Source organism: Diospyros lotus, chromosome 11 (assembly GCF_014633365.1).
Source record: "Diospyros lotus cultivar Yz01 chromosome 11, ASM1463336v1, whole genome shotgun sequence".
Classification (NCBI taxonomy): domain Eukaryota; kingdom Viridiplantae; phylum Streptophyta; class Magnoliopsida; order Ericales; family Ebenaceae; genus Diospyros; species Diospyros lotus.
This window is the reverse complement of record NC_068348.1, coordinates 29,312,791-29,327,656: the sequence shown is the minus strand read 5'-3', so window position 1 is coordinate 29,327,656 and position 14,866 is coordinate 29,312,791. Positions and strand designations below refer to the sequence as shown.

Sequence of the window (14,866 nt, the reverse complement as noted above, 5' to 3'; positions counted from 1 at the left end):
AAATTGGGCGGAGAAAACAGGGACTTCGGTGTTGGACGCACAGTCAAGAGTCATTATTTTTCAGGAAATCGCGAGGAACCGGAAGAAAATCTTCCAATTCGGCATGCGGAAACCCTAGCAACTACGCCAGATCAAATCACTGCTCAAGAGAGCAGGAATGGTGAATAATCAGATGAACAGTGATAATCAGTACTACAATCCGATCACACTGCTGAACCAAATGACGTCCGAGCCGTACTACTTCTTCCATTTCCTCGTCTTCTTCTCGTACATCCCCGTCCGCGTCTCCGCCTACCAAGTCCTTTCCTTCACCTCCTCATCCCATCTTCTTCACCGGGTACTTTCATCCTCTCGATATATACGGACACATATTTACGTATACATATATGTATATTTACATGCTCTTTAATCTCTTTATATTTCTTTTCTTTTTTTTTTTCCTTCAGGAAATCCAAGCATTTTTTGCATTTTCCGTACTAACTGTTGTTAAGGTATGTTTATCATTTATTTTTAGGATATTGAGTGCTTCTTACTATTCTGTTGGTTTTGAATGTCGATTGCGATGCTACATTTGAGTTCAAACGGCAATTTGTTCATGAAGTATTTAAAATTCGGGTATAGCTAGAGTATTACTTATTTTGTGAGTGGAACTGCATATTTCGTAATTGTTTAGAATTGTTGAAAATAGCCTGGAACATTCTGACAAACAAGTTACTTGTAGCCTGTTGATGATTTTGATTAGTGTAATTACTTGGTAAATTGAGACCTAACAAGAGTCGAGTTTTTTCTACGTTTGCTTCTATTGCATCATGATGGAGCTGGAAATGCTGCTGAGAAATGATGGGACATGTCAGATAAAATGACGACCTTTGGATGAACTTCCATGCTTTATTGTGGATAAAAAATTCTAAAATATTCTGGGAAAACACTTCTATTTAAGTTCACAAATAGTTCAAACGTGAAATCAAACACCGTTTGGTGGGAACTATGAAGGTGGCTGTTAATTTTGGCGTTTTTCAATTTATTTGTTCAATTGTGGCAGCTGGTGAAAGAAGAGACATGGGAAGGCTTCATTGCTGAAACTTTATTTTTCGCAAAGGTGGTTCCCTTTTAACTGTTTCTTAATACTACTTCGTATGGTTTATTCACTTGGAACAAGAATGTGCAGTATGCCTATTTTCTTCTTATTATTTAGTAGATTACATGTTTATGATATCTGATCTCCTTATTTGTGCAGCTCAGTTTAATTTTTTCTCAATCATATGTGATGCATTGATTGTCTTTTTCCTATTGTCTTCTTAATATATGTGACACACATCAGCATTCAAGCACAAGTTCTGTTTAATGTTTTTGTAGTTTTTCGTGCAAATATATCTTTTGATATACATCAGTGAGTGTCTGTGCCTATTAGAAAAGAAATGTTATCAACACACGAGCTTTTATTCAATTTTAATTTAAAACTTCCTTATGCTACTTAATTTTGTTTTGAATTTCAAATTGTTTACCAACGGATTGTCTTGCAACCATGATTTTCCCCTTGTGGAGGTTTATAGGTAGTTTGGTAATGTTTATTTTTAGTTTTTTCACAAGTCATGTTGATGTTTATTGTTAGTTAAAGTAGAAAAGTTAGTCAGGGTTTTATAGAATAAAAGTTAGTCAGGAACAGACATGGTGGCTTCATGCATGTGAGGCGCATATATATTAAAAATATGTATAGAATACGTATATAGTATTATTCTCAATTTAACACTAAAAGAGAAAATATGTATATATATATATATAAAGAAACAGAAAAAAATAAAATGACAGAAAAACTTTGTTGAAACTTGAAACCAAAAAAAAAAGGTTGAAAAAGAAAAAAAGAGAAATTGGACACTTATATATTTTCAATTTAATATTTATGTATGAATTAGTTGGAAATAAAAAGAAGCAGAAAAAAATCTAAGAGAAATTGAAAAAGAAAACAATAAAACTTGAAAAAAAAAAATCAAAGCAAAACAAAAACACAAAGGATGCTTCCATCTTGTGGATGTGATTAATTTTTTCCTTTTATTTCAAAACACACAAAAGATGTTCTAAGAGTTCAAAAGGAAAAGCTCTAAACCAAGAGGAGTTATGATGGTGAAATGAGGAGGTACAAATAAGACCAAGAGGACTTGCTTTAATAATCACACTTGTAAGGAGAGTGAATTAGGAAGAAGACCAAGACCAAGAGATGAATAACTTGTGACAATTGACTTGAGCAGTATTGGATTAGGAAGAAGCCAATAAACTGCCTGTGATAAGAGTTGTTGGAATGAAAGAAGTTTGTAGCAAAAAAAATGTAGAGAAAGATCAGAGCAAACTTAGTCAAAAACTCTTAGGCATGGCATGGGGTATAATGTCCTTATTAAAGATGTAATCATGGATAAAGATAAATCTAATTGGTGAGATAGAATCCATGCAGCTGATGCCATCTATTGGGGTTAAGGTTTGGTGTTGTAGTTGTTGTTTAAAAAGTATTGATTTAGTATATTAGATAAAATTATTCTGAAAGAGTTATAGTTGGGTTAGGATTTTTAGCCTATAAATGTGGCCGCTGGGTGTCATCCAAAAACATGATTAAGATTGAATGAAATTGATTATTTGAGAATATTTAGGCTCTCTCTTCTCTGGTTCTTCTATTCTTTACCCCTAGTTTCTCTTCATCACCTGTTTCTTCTCTGATTTCTTCCTCTCTTATTTTCATCATCTTCATCTTGGTCCTGCATCATAGTCACCAACCCTGCTATGCAAAAGTTGAATCTTGTCTTTAGCTAGAATCCTACAGAGAGAAACAAGTTATTCTAGTGGTTTATTTTGGACCCCTGTGTTTTTTTTTAATTATTTTCCCCTTTAAATGAATACCTTTCGTTAGTTTGGAGCTCAACAATGTCAATAAACTTTCGTAAACTGCATAGTTTTAATAAAACCTATTTTCTCTCTCTACTTTTCACCACCATTGTTTCTTTCTCTTTTTTTTTTCTGCAACTTCTTTTCTCTCATTACTTTCTCTCTTTCTTTGTAACCGAGAGGAAGTGACAGGAGGAGGAAGGAAGAATCAGGGAACCAAATGGAGAAAACTCAAAAAGAAAATCTTTCTTAATACAACATGAATATAAATTTTTTCTTGTGGCAAAATCTTCATTTCCAAAAGAAAAATCTTTCTCAACAGCCACCCACCAAAAAAAGTAGAGAAGCTTTTGTTATGAGAATTGCCAATTGAATCCTTGCCTGACATTCCTCACTTGGTGAAGAAAGAAACACAAAAAAGAACAAAGGAAAAGAAATGCCCTGTACTAGATTTTCTTTCTCTAAAATAATGTGGCACATGAACTTCCCATTAATTGATCCAATGAAGTGATATTGTTCAACTAACCTTCCTTGTGCGTTGCATCTACACTTGGCAATCAACAGGAGATCAACTTTTTTATAATGCTTGTATTGGGTTTTTCTTTAGATTAAAGATGAAAGCTTGACGTTTCTTTTTGTGAAATAGAAAAATCCTGCAAAGTTTGATTGTTTTAACTTGATAAAAAACATTCAAAACTGAGAGCCTCATTCTTGTTCAAATGAATCCTTTGTGAATCTTTTTGATGTTATAAAAGATGTTGATGCAAAATCTGAGATGGATTTGAATCCAAACAAGGTTTAGGATTGAAATGAATTAATAATCACAAATTTTGACAATCAAGAGAGGTTCTTCAGATGCTACCTTTGGTTTCTAAAGCTTCAGAGAATGATTTAATCATCAATTCTGTTGGGTTTTTGCATGGAGATTTCTTTCTAGAAGATGAAGAATAGAATCTGTTAGAAGAATGAGTGCGGCTGGATTTTTTTCTTAGTTAGATTAGTTAACTTAGATGTTATATTATAAGGGTTATTTTAGTCTTTGTGTAGGCTAAATAATAGGCTTTGTGATTAACGCCCCTATGGTTTATAAATAGGAGGTGAGGGCTGGAAGTCGGACATAACACCATTCACTCATTTTCTGTCTCTGAATGCAAGTGAGATTGCCAAGAGGGAGGAAAGGCTTAAAGAGAAAGTTTGTCTTTGTAATCTCTTGTGTGAGGGCAGTGAACTTGTGTGATAGAGAGTTGAGGGCTTCTAGTAATCTGTTTCTCTGGTTTCTAGTGGAATTTGCTCTCGAATTGAAGGCTGGATGTAGGACTGATCATTGATCAGTTCGACCCAGGATAAAGATTGCGCCTGCTGTTTGGTTTGACTGTTGCTTTCTTTAATTTCTTTGCTGTTCTTATATTTCCAATTTATATATTTTTGTTGTGAGTTGATTTTGGGTGAGGAGTGGTGAGAGATTGGCAAACTAAGAGTATTGAATTGAGTTTCTAAGAACTCCTAATCCTAACAAATTCATATTGAAAAGAAGGTAGAAAGAGAAGGAGAGCAAAGTAGAGAGAGAGTACGACTGATTAAAAATGTAGTTTAGATAATTTTGTTAATAGCATAGTTGTCAAAGGTGTGAGGTTCACTTAGGTGCAAATTAGTGCTTGGGGCCTAAGCAAGAGGTGCAAGGCAAAGCGTGAGCCTTAGGCACATGAGGCGCATACTTATTCAAAATGCTTATAACATACATATACACTATAAGAAGGTACATGCAATATGTAGAAAAATCATAAATGACAAAAATGTACCTATAGGGAGGTAGATGCAAACTCTTAAAATCATAAATGACAAATAACCAACCCTATAATAACAAGTAATATTATTGTAGAAAACAGTTAGTTTCCTCTAACTACAAAGGAGAATAGAGGAAAGAAGAAATTTTAGCAGAACACACTGCAAAAAACAATTACAGGAAAAACAATTAGTTTCTTCAATTTTTTTTGCTATTACGAGAAAGAAAAAAAAAAATTACAACAGATCGCACGGCAAAAACAGTTACAGAAAAACAATTTGTTTTTTTTATATTGCAAAAGAAATTACATGATAGAGAGGGAGAGAGCACAATGAAAACATTTGTTTCTTAGCAATTAGTTTCTTCTAATTGCAACAGAAGTTATAAGAAAGAAACAAAATTACAGTTGAACACATAGTGAAAAACAATTACAACAAAAAATTAGTTTATTCTAAATTGCAAAAAAATTAGAAGAAAGAAAGAAAAATGAAGCGGAACACAGATGTGAGTAGTTCTCCAATGAGTGAACATCACTGCCAAAGTATCCTAGCTAGTGGGAGATGCGGTATACCTCTGGCTTGCATCGCTAGGTTCACATCTCACTGATATACAAGAATATGCAATCAAATCAACAAGAAATAAAATTTGAGATGACAAATGGACAAGAAATAGAGTTTTAACACATATATACAAGGCGTACACCTCCTGCGCCTTGTTCCTTGCATGCACGTGCCTCTTGTGCCTAGGTGGCACCTCAAGCATGTCGTTGTGCTTCAGTGGTGATGAGGCGTACAGAGCTGCGCCTCACACCTAGGTGTGCCTTTGACAATTATGATTAATACCATTAAACTTCAGATGAATGGAAGGGGCTGATTAAAACAAAAAAGGGACCTGAAATAGCAAATTTAAACCACAAGTGGTGTCAGTAAAATGGACTTAAATGATAGGGTGTTTGTTTTTAATTTACCCCAAAATCTTAATATTCAAATTTCATAATAATACAAAAGGTAGTTGAGAAGCATTTTCACTAGAACCAACCGTAGTTGAAGGGGCACTTTTTGTTTTTTTTTTTTTTCCCTTAAGTCCAAGGATGACCGCTTTGCTTTTTCACCAATGGCAAGAGTGTGATTGAGGGGAAATACAGACCATACTTTTGCTTTGATCATCACAAGTCATTGAGTCTGTTGATACAGTAGGAAGAAATATTTACCAAGCTGACTTCTAAAATCTGTATGCCAATTTATTAGGGGAAGAAATAACCTTCTATAGATTACATTTCATCTGATAGACCTTCATTTTAAACCATTCCGTGTTGAATATCACGTGGCATAGTCTCATTTTGCTTTTAGTTCCCTCATTAATTTTGATACTTATTTTAGTTTTTTTATGTTTTAATTGGAGGTCTAATTTTCCAGATATTTCTCGTTGGCATCGCTTCAGTCATTGATTATCACCTGGCTCTCTGGTACATGTTGGCATTTCTAGGTAGGCTGTGCTGAGTAGTGGTCAATTCAAATATTTTGACTAGGAGAATTTATGGACATTATGTGTAATATGAATACCTTTTCTGTATCACTTAAACTCAGTTTCATTGACCAAGGATGTTACTTTTTTTCATTAACAATTACATAGAAGGTTATTCTGGTGCATTTTGTTATGCCTTTAGCTTCAAGTTTCTGTAAAAGCTAGTTGTTGCCTTGTAGTGTTCCTACACCAATTTTTACTTGACCACTTAATGTCAATAGTGTGTACTGGACATTTGAGGGAAGTAGTTTTGAACTTAACAAGAATATTTGGTCATTTAAAGTGAGTAGACGGTAAACATTTCTTATAATGATTTTTTTTCATCTTATTCCTGATGATGATTTTGAGCTCGCTATCTGTTTGCGTTTGCTTTCTGCTTGCAGTTATATATATTTCAACACAGCAACCTGCCTACCAAGGGCTAGGTACGGATGTGTATTTGGTTTTTGTTTCCCTCTTCTACTTTCCTATCATTTTCTTTATGATTTGATCTTCAACAAATTCATTTTATGAGAAACACCAATGAATATATATGATGAGATCGTGTGATTACTACTAGTTTTTAACTTCTTGCCTTTTCTTGTTGGGTTTGTTTGTAGGTACTTCAAATCAATTGACACCATTGCAGTTGGAAGCCTTGCTGACAGAGGGGAACACATCAAGATTCTGGTTGGTTGGTTCCACAGACTTTTCTTTATAACTCCTATTATCAAGGGCTTGTAGTATAAATGTTTTTGTTTTTTAGTACTTTATTTGAAGAGTTTCCTAAAATCAATGGATGCTGTTAATAGTCTTGCATAGATTTATATTGTCGGATAATCTACTGAATAAAATTAGTTCATTTGCATGCTACTTGTGTAGACACGTTAATATGTAAGAATATTGAAAATTCAATTTACAACCTTTTGTTGGAATCCTGCATAATAATTGTTTTCACACCTATGCATTTGATGAATTGTTGACTTGACCTTTGGATGAAGGAATTAAAACTGGGTTTCTTGGGAAAGATATGTTATTATATAGTTGGTTAAATTTAGTCTCTGCATGCGTCGTTCTGGGGGTGGGGGGGCGCCATGGGGGAGTGATACAAGGAATGAGCTGAGACACATTCTACAACTAGAATGCTTGTGAAAACTTCATTCTTGGATACAAGGAGCCTAAGAAGGGGTCTTAGTGGCAAAAGGTATTGTGTCCTGAGTATTGGATTACGAATGGGGTCTGGTATAACTGTTGGCAATAGTTGTGTGCTTCTGCTTCACAATCTTAACTATGTGTTTTTCTCTTTCTTCTGTGAAACTTTATCTTAATAAGTATCATGAATTTTCGCTGTTGCTGGGAATTATTTAATAATCTATATAGAGGAAATTCTCAAAATAATTTGAGGTGAATTCTCAATATTTAGCTTTCTTTCTCATGCTCAGTGATCTATGATTTGGCCTAACCATAAGATTGTCATGGGAAATTAGTTGGAAAAATATGCAGAAATGCATGGCCGACCTTCACCTTGAAATGCAGATTGATGCTACAATTCTTGTGTCATCTATGAAGTTACTGAAATGTCCAATAATTAACAGGTAGAATTTCGTGCGTCCTCTTTGACAACATGTGTTCGTACCAGTCGCTTCATTCCTGAATTATCCATTACGTAAGTGCTTTGCATGGGGAACTAAATTGGAACTTTTCTTTCAGCAGCTTGTATTGTGAAAGCAAAAAGTATCCTTTGGCGTTTGTTTTAACAATTATACATTGGCCCTTAGCTTTTATTCATGAGTTTTCAATTTTCTCTGGTGTAGCTGTCTTTGTTCTGATGCATGCAATGGTTTCTGCTAACAGATATGCAAACAAAAATTTATCTTTTGGGATTGTTGATCTTGGTCTCTTCCCCAATGTTTCAGAAAAGTTTGGGATATCTCTAGGTAGTTTCACCTTCTAACTATCTACAATCATGCCTTAGTTTCATACATGAGATAATTTGGTGTGTGAATGCTAGTTCTGCTTTTGTAAAATGTTATGTTGATTGAATGATCCATCTGGAGAATGGTACTTCTAGGGAGCAACGACAAACTTCCGATGTATATATTATTTGAGAATGCAGTGGAGGTTACACGTTTTCCTGAGATGGACTTACATGCAAAAATTTCTAATCCTTCTATAACAAAGGTATCCTTCTCAAACCAATCACCTTGATCCTGACTATTTATGTTGCATTGTTTTTAGACTTCTATATTGAATTAAAGACTTTTGAGGAACTATTTTATACCTGTTTCTTACTAAGTTATCCATATTGGAACTAGAACGGTTGCTTTCACATGCATCTGAGATTTCACTCAGCACACATTACAGGATCCCTCCTAATCCATGTGTGAGCTATATCTTATTCATTCAAGTGGACTTTATTTTTGAAGCAAGCAAAGAAATAAGACATTGCACTTCCAGTTATGTTCTGTGTCATTTCTCCTGCAACTCTGACTGTTCAGCGGTGCAGTCAAATGATGTTTGGAATTGTTCTAGAAGTGTCCATGGATGTTTGGATGGGAGAATTTGGAAAAGCTGTTGGCCTCCAAGTACTCAAAATTTCATGATTAATTTGCATGTCCATAAAAGTTATTGTTGGTGATGGAGAAGCTTGAAATAATGATTGAACTATGTCCATTATGTTTGTAACATTTATCACAACGAAATCTAGGGCTAATCAGCTCTATGGTAGTATGATTTATCCATGAATTTTTCTGATCACAAGAATAAATTTGAATCTTCAAAGTTGTGAAAATTATGAAAAATCAAACAAATGAGTCATATTATGAAACTTTACGAGGGGGATTGAACAAAGGTTAAGAACAGAGGCCAATGCCTCTGAAAATCAAGTTGCTTTGAGGCTTGGTAGACCCATAACTGAAGCTATCTATTTTTTGAGGTGATTGTTGGAAAGATATAGAGATTATAAAGATTTGCATACTGCGTTTGTAGACTTGAAAAAAGTAGTAAATTTGTCGTAGGACTTATATATATAGGTTATGGAAGTCATGTATTACAGGGTAGAAACATGTCCTAGAATTTATGGAGAAGATACTAGGAATTTTCCAATTATAATTCAGTTGCATCAAGGATTTGCACTACGCCCTATCTTAACTCTTTGAAGATTTAACTTATTTTGAAAAAGATTAATTTAGATATTTTAGGTCAGTAGGTTATAAAGCCAAGAAATTATTGGGGATGCTACTCACTCAATTAGGATAGAATAGTCAAAGTAGAGATTCTTTTTAACATTTTATGTGATTGTAAAATTTATTTAATTCTAAAAGAAAAGGTTTTATCCTCAATTTATGTGGAAAATTGAAAAAGTAAGTTCAAACATGCAGAAAACATAAGCATTATTAAATTGAGGATGTTATAATGAATATGTAGTCATATAAAGATAGACAATTTAAAATGAAAACGGTGGAAAATTTTTAAGCATGAAATGAGATATTAATGTCTCTAGGGGGATATGGTTAATAGATGGGTTAATTGATGAGTTAGAATTTGTATTTACTGACCCGTGTGGGATCGCGGCTTGGTATTGTTATTGTTAGAATTTAGTTTTTATCATGGAGCCGTGAGATTTCAATAATTAATTGATCTCTTGTTTTGCAGAAACTTATTTGTCAGCATTTCGAGCTTGATTGGCACCTTCTCAATTACATCAATGGTAAATAGGTGAATGATTCGGACATTATTATGCAACAGAGTTTTCATTTTCAGATTGTTATTTTTAATTTTGTTACGTTACAACTTCTTGTATGTTGCAAACTGCCATGGTCGTAATATCAATGTTTGATTGTTGGAAACATTGGGGGGTATTTAAGATTTATCTTGGAATATGCTCAAGGGGGGAAAGCAGAGCAGGCAATGAGCTGCTGACCCCAAGAGATGGGAATTGTGACTCCATCATCATTATTTTAAAAAATAATGTTTGATAGCTTGGTTCTGTTTTTAAATTTAAAAAAAAAAAAACATGTTCCCGTAATTTTTATTTTGTTTTATTTTCTTTGTCGGACTCTCACCATTGGAGTGGTGATGGGGTAAGCACTAAGGAGACGCCCAGTTACTTTTATCAAGTTTTTCTTAATTTTTCTTTACCAGTACATTTCTGTCTGCCTACGACGGCAAGAGAGAATAGAAGGGCCGTAGAATTGGATAATCCATTGGAAAAGCGTGAATGATTTAAGGTGTCCCAGCTGGTCTACATCTCTCATCTCCACAGTCCACTCACCACATGTAGCAAGCAGCTTTTGCCTTTGCCTTTGCCTTTGTTCGTTAGTGCAATCTATGTTGGACTACGTAGTAGTAACAAAGCCTCTTTTGTTTAGCTTATTAGTGACAAAAGGCTGCTTCTAGAAAACATGAAAGACCCACCCACCCACCAAACATGGGATATGCAAAGACTCCGGTCTCTGGGGGCACAGGCATTGACCGCCCTTCTTCCATTTGTAGTTTCTTTGTCAATAAGCGATCAATCCCAATGATGAAACAACCCTTTTTCTCTTTTTCCATGATCTCAATTGAAGGAACCACTGATGATGTTCCAACATCCTTGTTAGAAACACATTAGGGCTACCAAACTCTTAATACTCTTCACGTAATTGTTGATTGACTATTAAGAGATCTCGTGTGATCCTTGTATGCATACATGGGTCTCAAGTTTTGTCCGACTGAGGGATGATGTATGAGGCTCCCAGTCCCAGGAGCGAAGACTCGTACAAGTGCCATGAGATTTGTTCCCATCAACAATGGCCTAAAAGTGAAAGTGATTTTCCCCCTTCTCTAATTATTTTAATTAGCTAAAAGAACCCTAAATGTGTGATGATGTTCCAACATCCTTGTTAGAAACACATTAGGGCTACCAAACTTTTATTCTTCACGTAATTGTTGATTGACTATTAAGAGATATCGTGTGATCCTTGTATGCATACATGGGTCTGAAGTTTTGGCCGACTGAGGGGATGATGTACAAGGCTCCCAGTCCCAGGAGCGAAGATTCGTACAAGTGCCATGCCATGAGATTTGTTCCCATCAACAATGGCTTAAAAGTGAAAGTGATTTTCCCCTTTCTCTCATTATTTTAATTAGCTAAAAGAACCCTGAATGTACCTAGCAAGTTCATCTTGAGCGATTAAGTAATGGTAAACATAAATTCCCTTCGTACAGGAAAAAAGAAAAAGGAGTTTGAAGAATTATTATCAGTATATTGTAGGACAAGAAAGTTGTGAGAGATATTTACACGAGGCCATGGGCTTGGACCCCAATATTTGGATGCATGCCGAAATTGACAATGATCGTTTTTTGGTCTATTTAGACTAGTGAACACTCTTAATAGACTCAAACCATCTTATTAAGGTCCATATTATAATGACTTGACTCAACTCTTGGTATACCCATTATCTTTAATAGTCAATGATACAAAATATCATCAATAATAATAATAATTCAGTATTGACTTCGGCCAATGATAAAGTGTTTTAGCGTCATTGATAATTTCTCCAAAACAGCAATTGATTACAAACAAAATAGAATAGAGAAATGTTTTGAAAGTTGAAAGAACAAGTATGTTATTAATTGCAAAATAATAGCAATAATAATAATAATAATAATAAAAAGAAAGAACGCTCAGGGTATATTTGGTAGAGATTTGCTTATAATAGAAGGCTGTCTGTGTGTCCTCGAAAGTTTTAAACAATTATTGCTCTCTCTCATTATTATTATTATGTCACTTCAAAAGTGTTAAATTCCTTTCCTTATTTTACGTGAATATGCTCTTATTTTTGGGTTATCAACATTGTACCAGGGATCCTCATCCTCTCTACTCAAGTTCCATTTACTTAAATAAAATAGTCGGATCATCTAAAAATAAAAAATTCTATTCGCATTCATACTTTTTGCTCTTCATTATCATAAGTAATAAAAATTTTCAAATTCTTATTTACACGCACTTTTATTACTCTTTACAATCATTTATATTTTAAAATTACCCTTGCCCACACATCAATCGCACATATGCACAACCATAGCCCAAACCTTGTGTACACACCTCCTACCTTTTGTCGCCTTCGCCCTCGCCTTCTTTCACTTTCTTGCCCATCTATCGCCGAAGTCACCTTCTTGTCTCACCAGAGTTTCTAGGTAATGGATTTTAAAATTGAGCAACGTCCAAAGCATTTCAATGTTGAAGTTCAAAGGTAGCCAATCCAACTAGATCAGCATAATGAGATGAGAAGACTTGTGACCTTCGCCCTAGTTGCAAATGCCGATTGCTTCGTAAGAGAAAGGTGCAAACAATTCAATGATAATGTTTATTCGACCCCCCTCTCTCTCTCAAGACCATTCGGGTTGCCTTGCCAGGAGTTAGATCAGATTCACTCAACACCTGATCAAGACCCCGAGAATTTATCATCACAGCCTCAACAAATTTTGGAACTTGGAAGCGATGGTGATGGCGAAGGTAATGAACAGTAATGTGACAATATATATATATATATATACACGCACACAGACATATAGTGTGCAAAATGCACATGTCCAAATGGGGGTTGACTTTTAGAGATGAAATCACTAGCTTCTTAGTTTGGTGCAGAGAAGGGCAACCACCTTCAAAAACATCCCATTTCTTTGTCAGGGGCCATATTCATTTTCTGTGTCACAAGTCTTTCATTAAGGGTTCGTTGTACCATATAATATGCAAAGAAAAAGAAAAGAAAGTGATTCACGCAAATTTTTTGTAAGGACTATTGAGTTTGGTTTATAAAATCATCGGCTCTCAAACAATCACTATGGGACAAAAATCACCTTTCTAAGGAGAGGGGCAACGGCCCTTGCAAATTCTTTACTCCCCGTGTTAAACCTTGAGTGGGGTTTAGGGAACTATAACTTTCCTAACTTGCAAGTCTCCTACAACGACGACAAATGATATTACAACTCGTGTATTTACTTGTCTATTGAATGATTTGTAGTGATGTTCTTCTGATTAATTATTCTTTTCATCATCAAACTCATGTCATCAACATTTGAGTATAGTCATTTATGGCTAAACTCTAACTGACTGATATACTAAAAAGAAAATAGCTAAATAATAGTGAGCATGAAATCACATGAAATGAGTGGTCTCTTTATTATGGTGAAGAAAAAATGACTTTATGATAATTAACATGAAATAACACGGAATGAATTACAGAGTTTGATTGATGAGAAAAAAAATGCGATGATAAGTAAGTGGTTGAGCATTGATGAAGAGTTGAATGGGGGATAAAATTAAATTTTTATTTAAAATTATTTTAAATATATTAAAAAACGGCTATGAGGAAAAAAAAAGTATAGGTAGGAATAGAATGTTAATTAAAAAATAATATCTCGTACAATTGGAATTGGCTTGTGCGAGGCGTGTGTATCACACGCTCCTCGTCGGAGAGTAAGCCCAACAGAATTGAATTGAATTGAATTTTCAAACAAATTAGGTGGGACCAAATCCATCGCCATCCTTAACATTCTCTGATGTGATGTGATGTGAGAGATGGTGATGCTGATAATCACATCACATCAATTAAAGTGGCGCCGCCGAATATTCGTCTTTTCACATTTATTTATTTAATGGGGTAACGTTCAATTTTAATACTTTATTTTTTTATAGCATATATTATTTTAATCTTAAAATAAATTTATTAATAATTATATCATTTTTAGAATATTTTATTCATGAGTATTATCTATAATGTTCCCTGTAAGGTGTATTTTATTTTTTATTAATTAATAAAATAATTTAAAATACGGTATGTCTATTATTAATTAAAATCTATTCATTACTTTAAAATAATATCGAATTATTATTAATTAATTAATTAATAAAATAAGTAGTCCATCCATCGTGTGGACGCGCAGCACTGAATTGAAGCCGCCGAGGTGGGCCCCGCCGGTAATCTATTTTCGTGCCGCTTTAGTGGGCCCCATGACATAGCTGTCGGCCCACGCCTTAGGCCCATCGAAAAACAAAACAAAAAATTCCTTGGTTTTTCCTCCCACGGGCGGGGCTCCGCGTGCCTTGGCCCGACCGTATGCGTATGTGGATGCGTACAAGACCAGACTCCCAAAATTGCACATGCACGTTAACGACAAACGTCATCATTCATTGTAAAACCAAACCATAGTTTTATTATCGTCCATTGTATGTATCGTCGTTTAGCACTTCAAAACTTAAAAATACTTACAATAATATTTTAAAAAAAAAAAATAAATTAAATTTAAATGTTGCAATAAAGCATCCTCTCTGAAATTATTATAAACTACGAGGTTGTTTACGTGGGGTTTGGGGGAGCAGGACACGCGTCCCGCTGTAAGCCTTCCAAGTGTTCCCCTCCACCTCCACCTCATTCGCCGCAGAGCCCTCGCTTTTGCCCCCTTCCCCCCATTAATTATTGCTTCACTCATTTTGTCCTCTTTCTTTGTTCAATATAATAATAATAATAATAATAATAATACTGAATTTTCATACTAATATATATATTAAATAAAGCCACGACCTTCTTTAAAACATTTGATTATTATTATTATTATATCAATAAAATAACATAAATAATTTTTATTTTTATATTAAAAATTATGACGTCATTAAAATGAGAAATTAGAAATATATGTTGGTTTGGCGTTTGGGCATGTGCTGGG

At 34.5% G+C, this 14,866-nt stretch overlaps 1 protein-coding gene across 1 annotated transcript; it reads left to right on the top strand.

Moving 5' to 3' along the window:
• The first annotated feature begins 21 nt into the window (after positions 1-21).
• On the top strand, positions 22-10,007 carry LOC127813390 (uncharacterized). The gene is made up of 10 exons (XM_052354337.1): positions 22-337; positions 447-491; positions 1,043-1,099; positions 6,070-6,139; positions 6,562-6,603; positions 6,778-6,851; positions 7,753-7,823; positions 8,012-8,094; positions 8,229-8,338; positions 9,812-10,007. Exons 1-10 carry the CDS (start codon positions 158-160, stop codon positions 9,872-9,874), a joined length of 795 nt encoding a protein of 264 aa, XP_052210297.1. The 5' UTR covers positions 22-157; the 3' UTR covers positions 9,875-10,007.
• Positions 10,008-14,866: the final 4,859 nt, after the last annotated feature.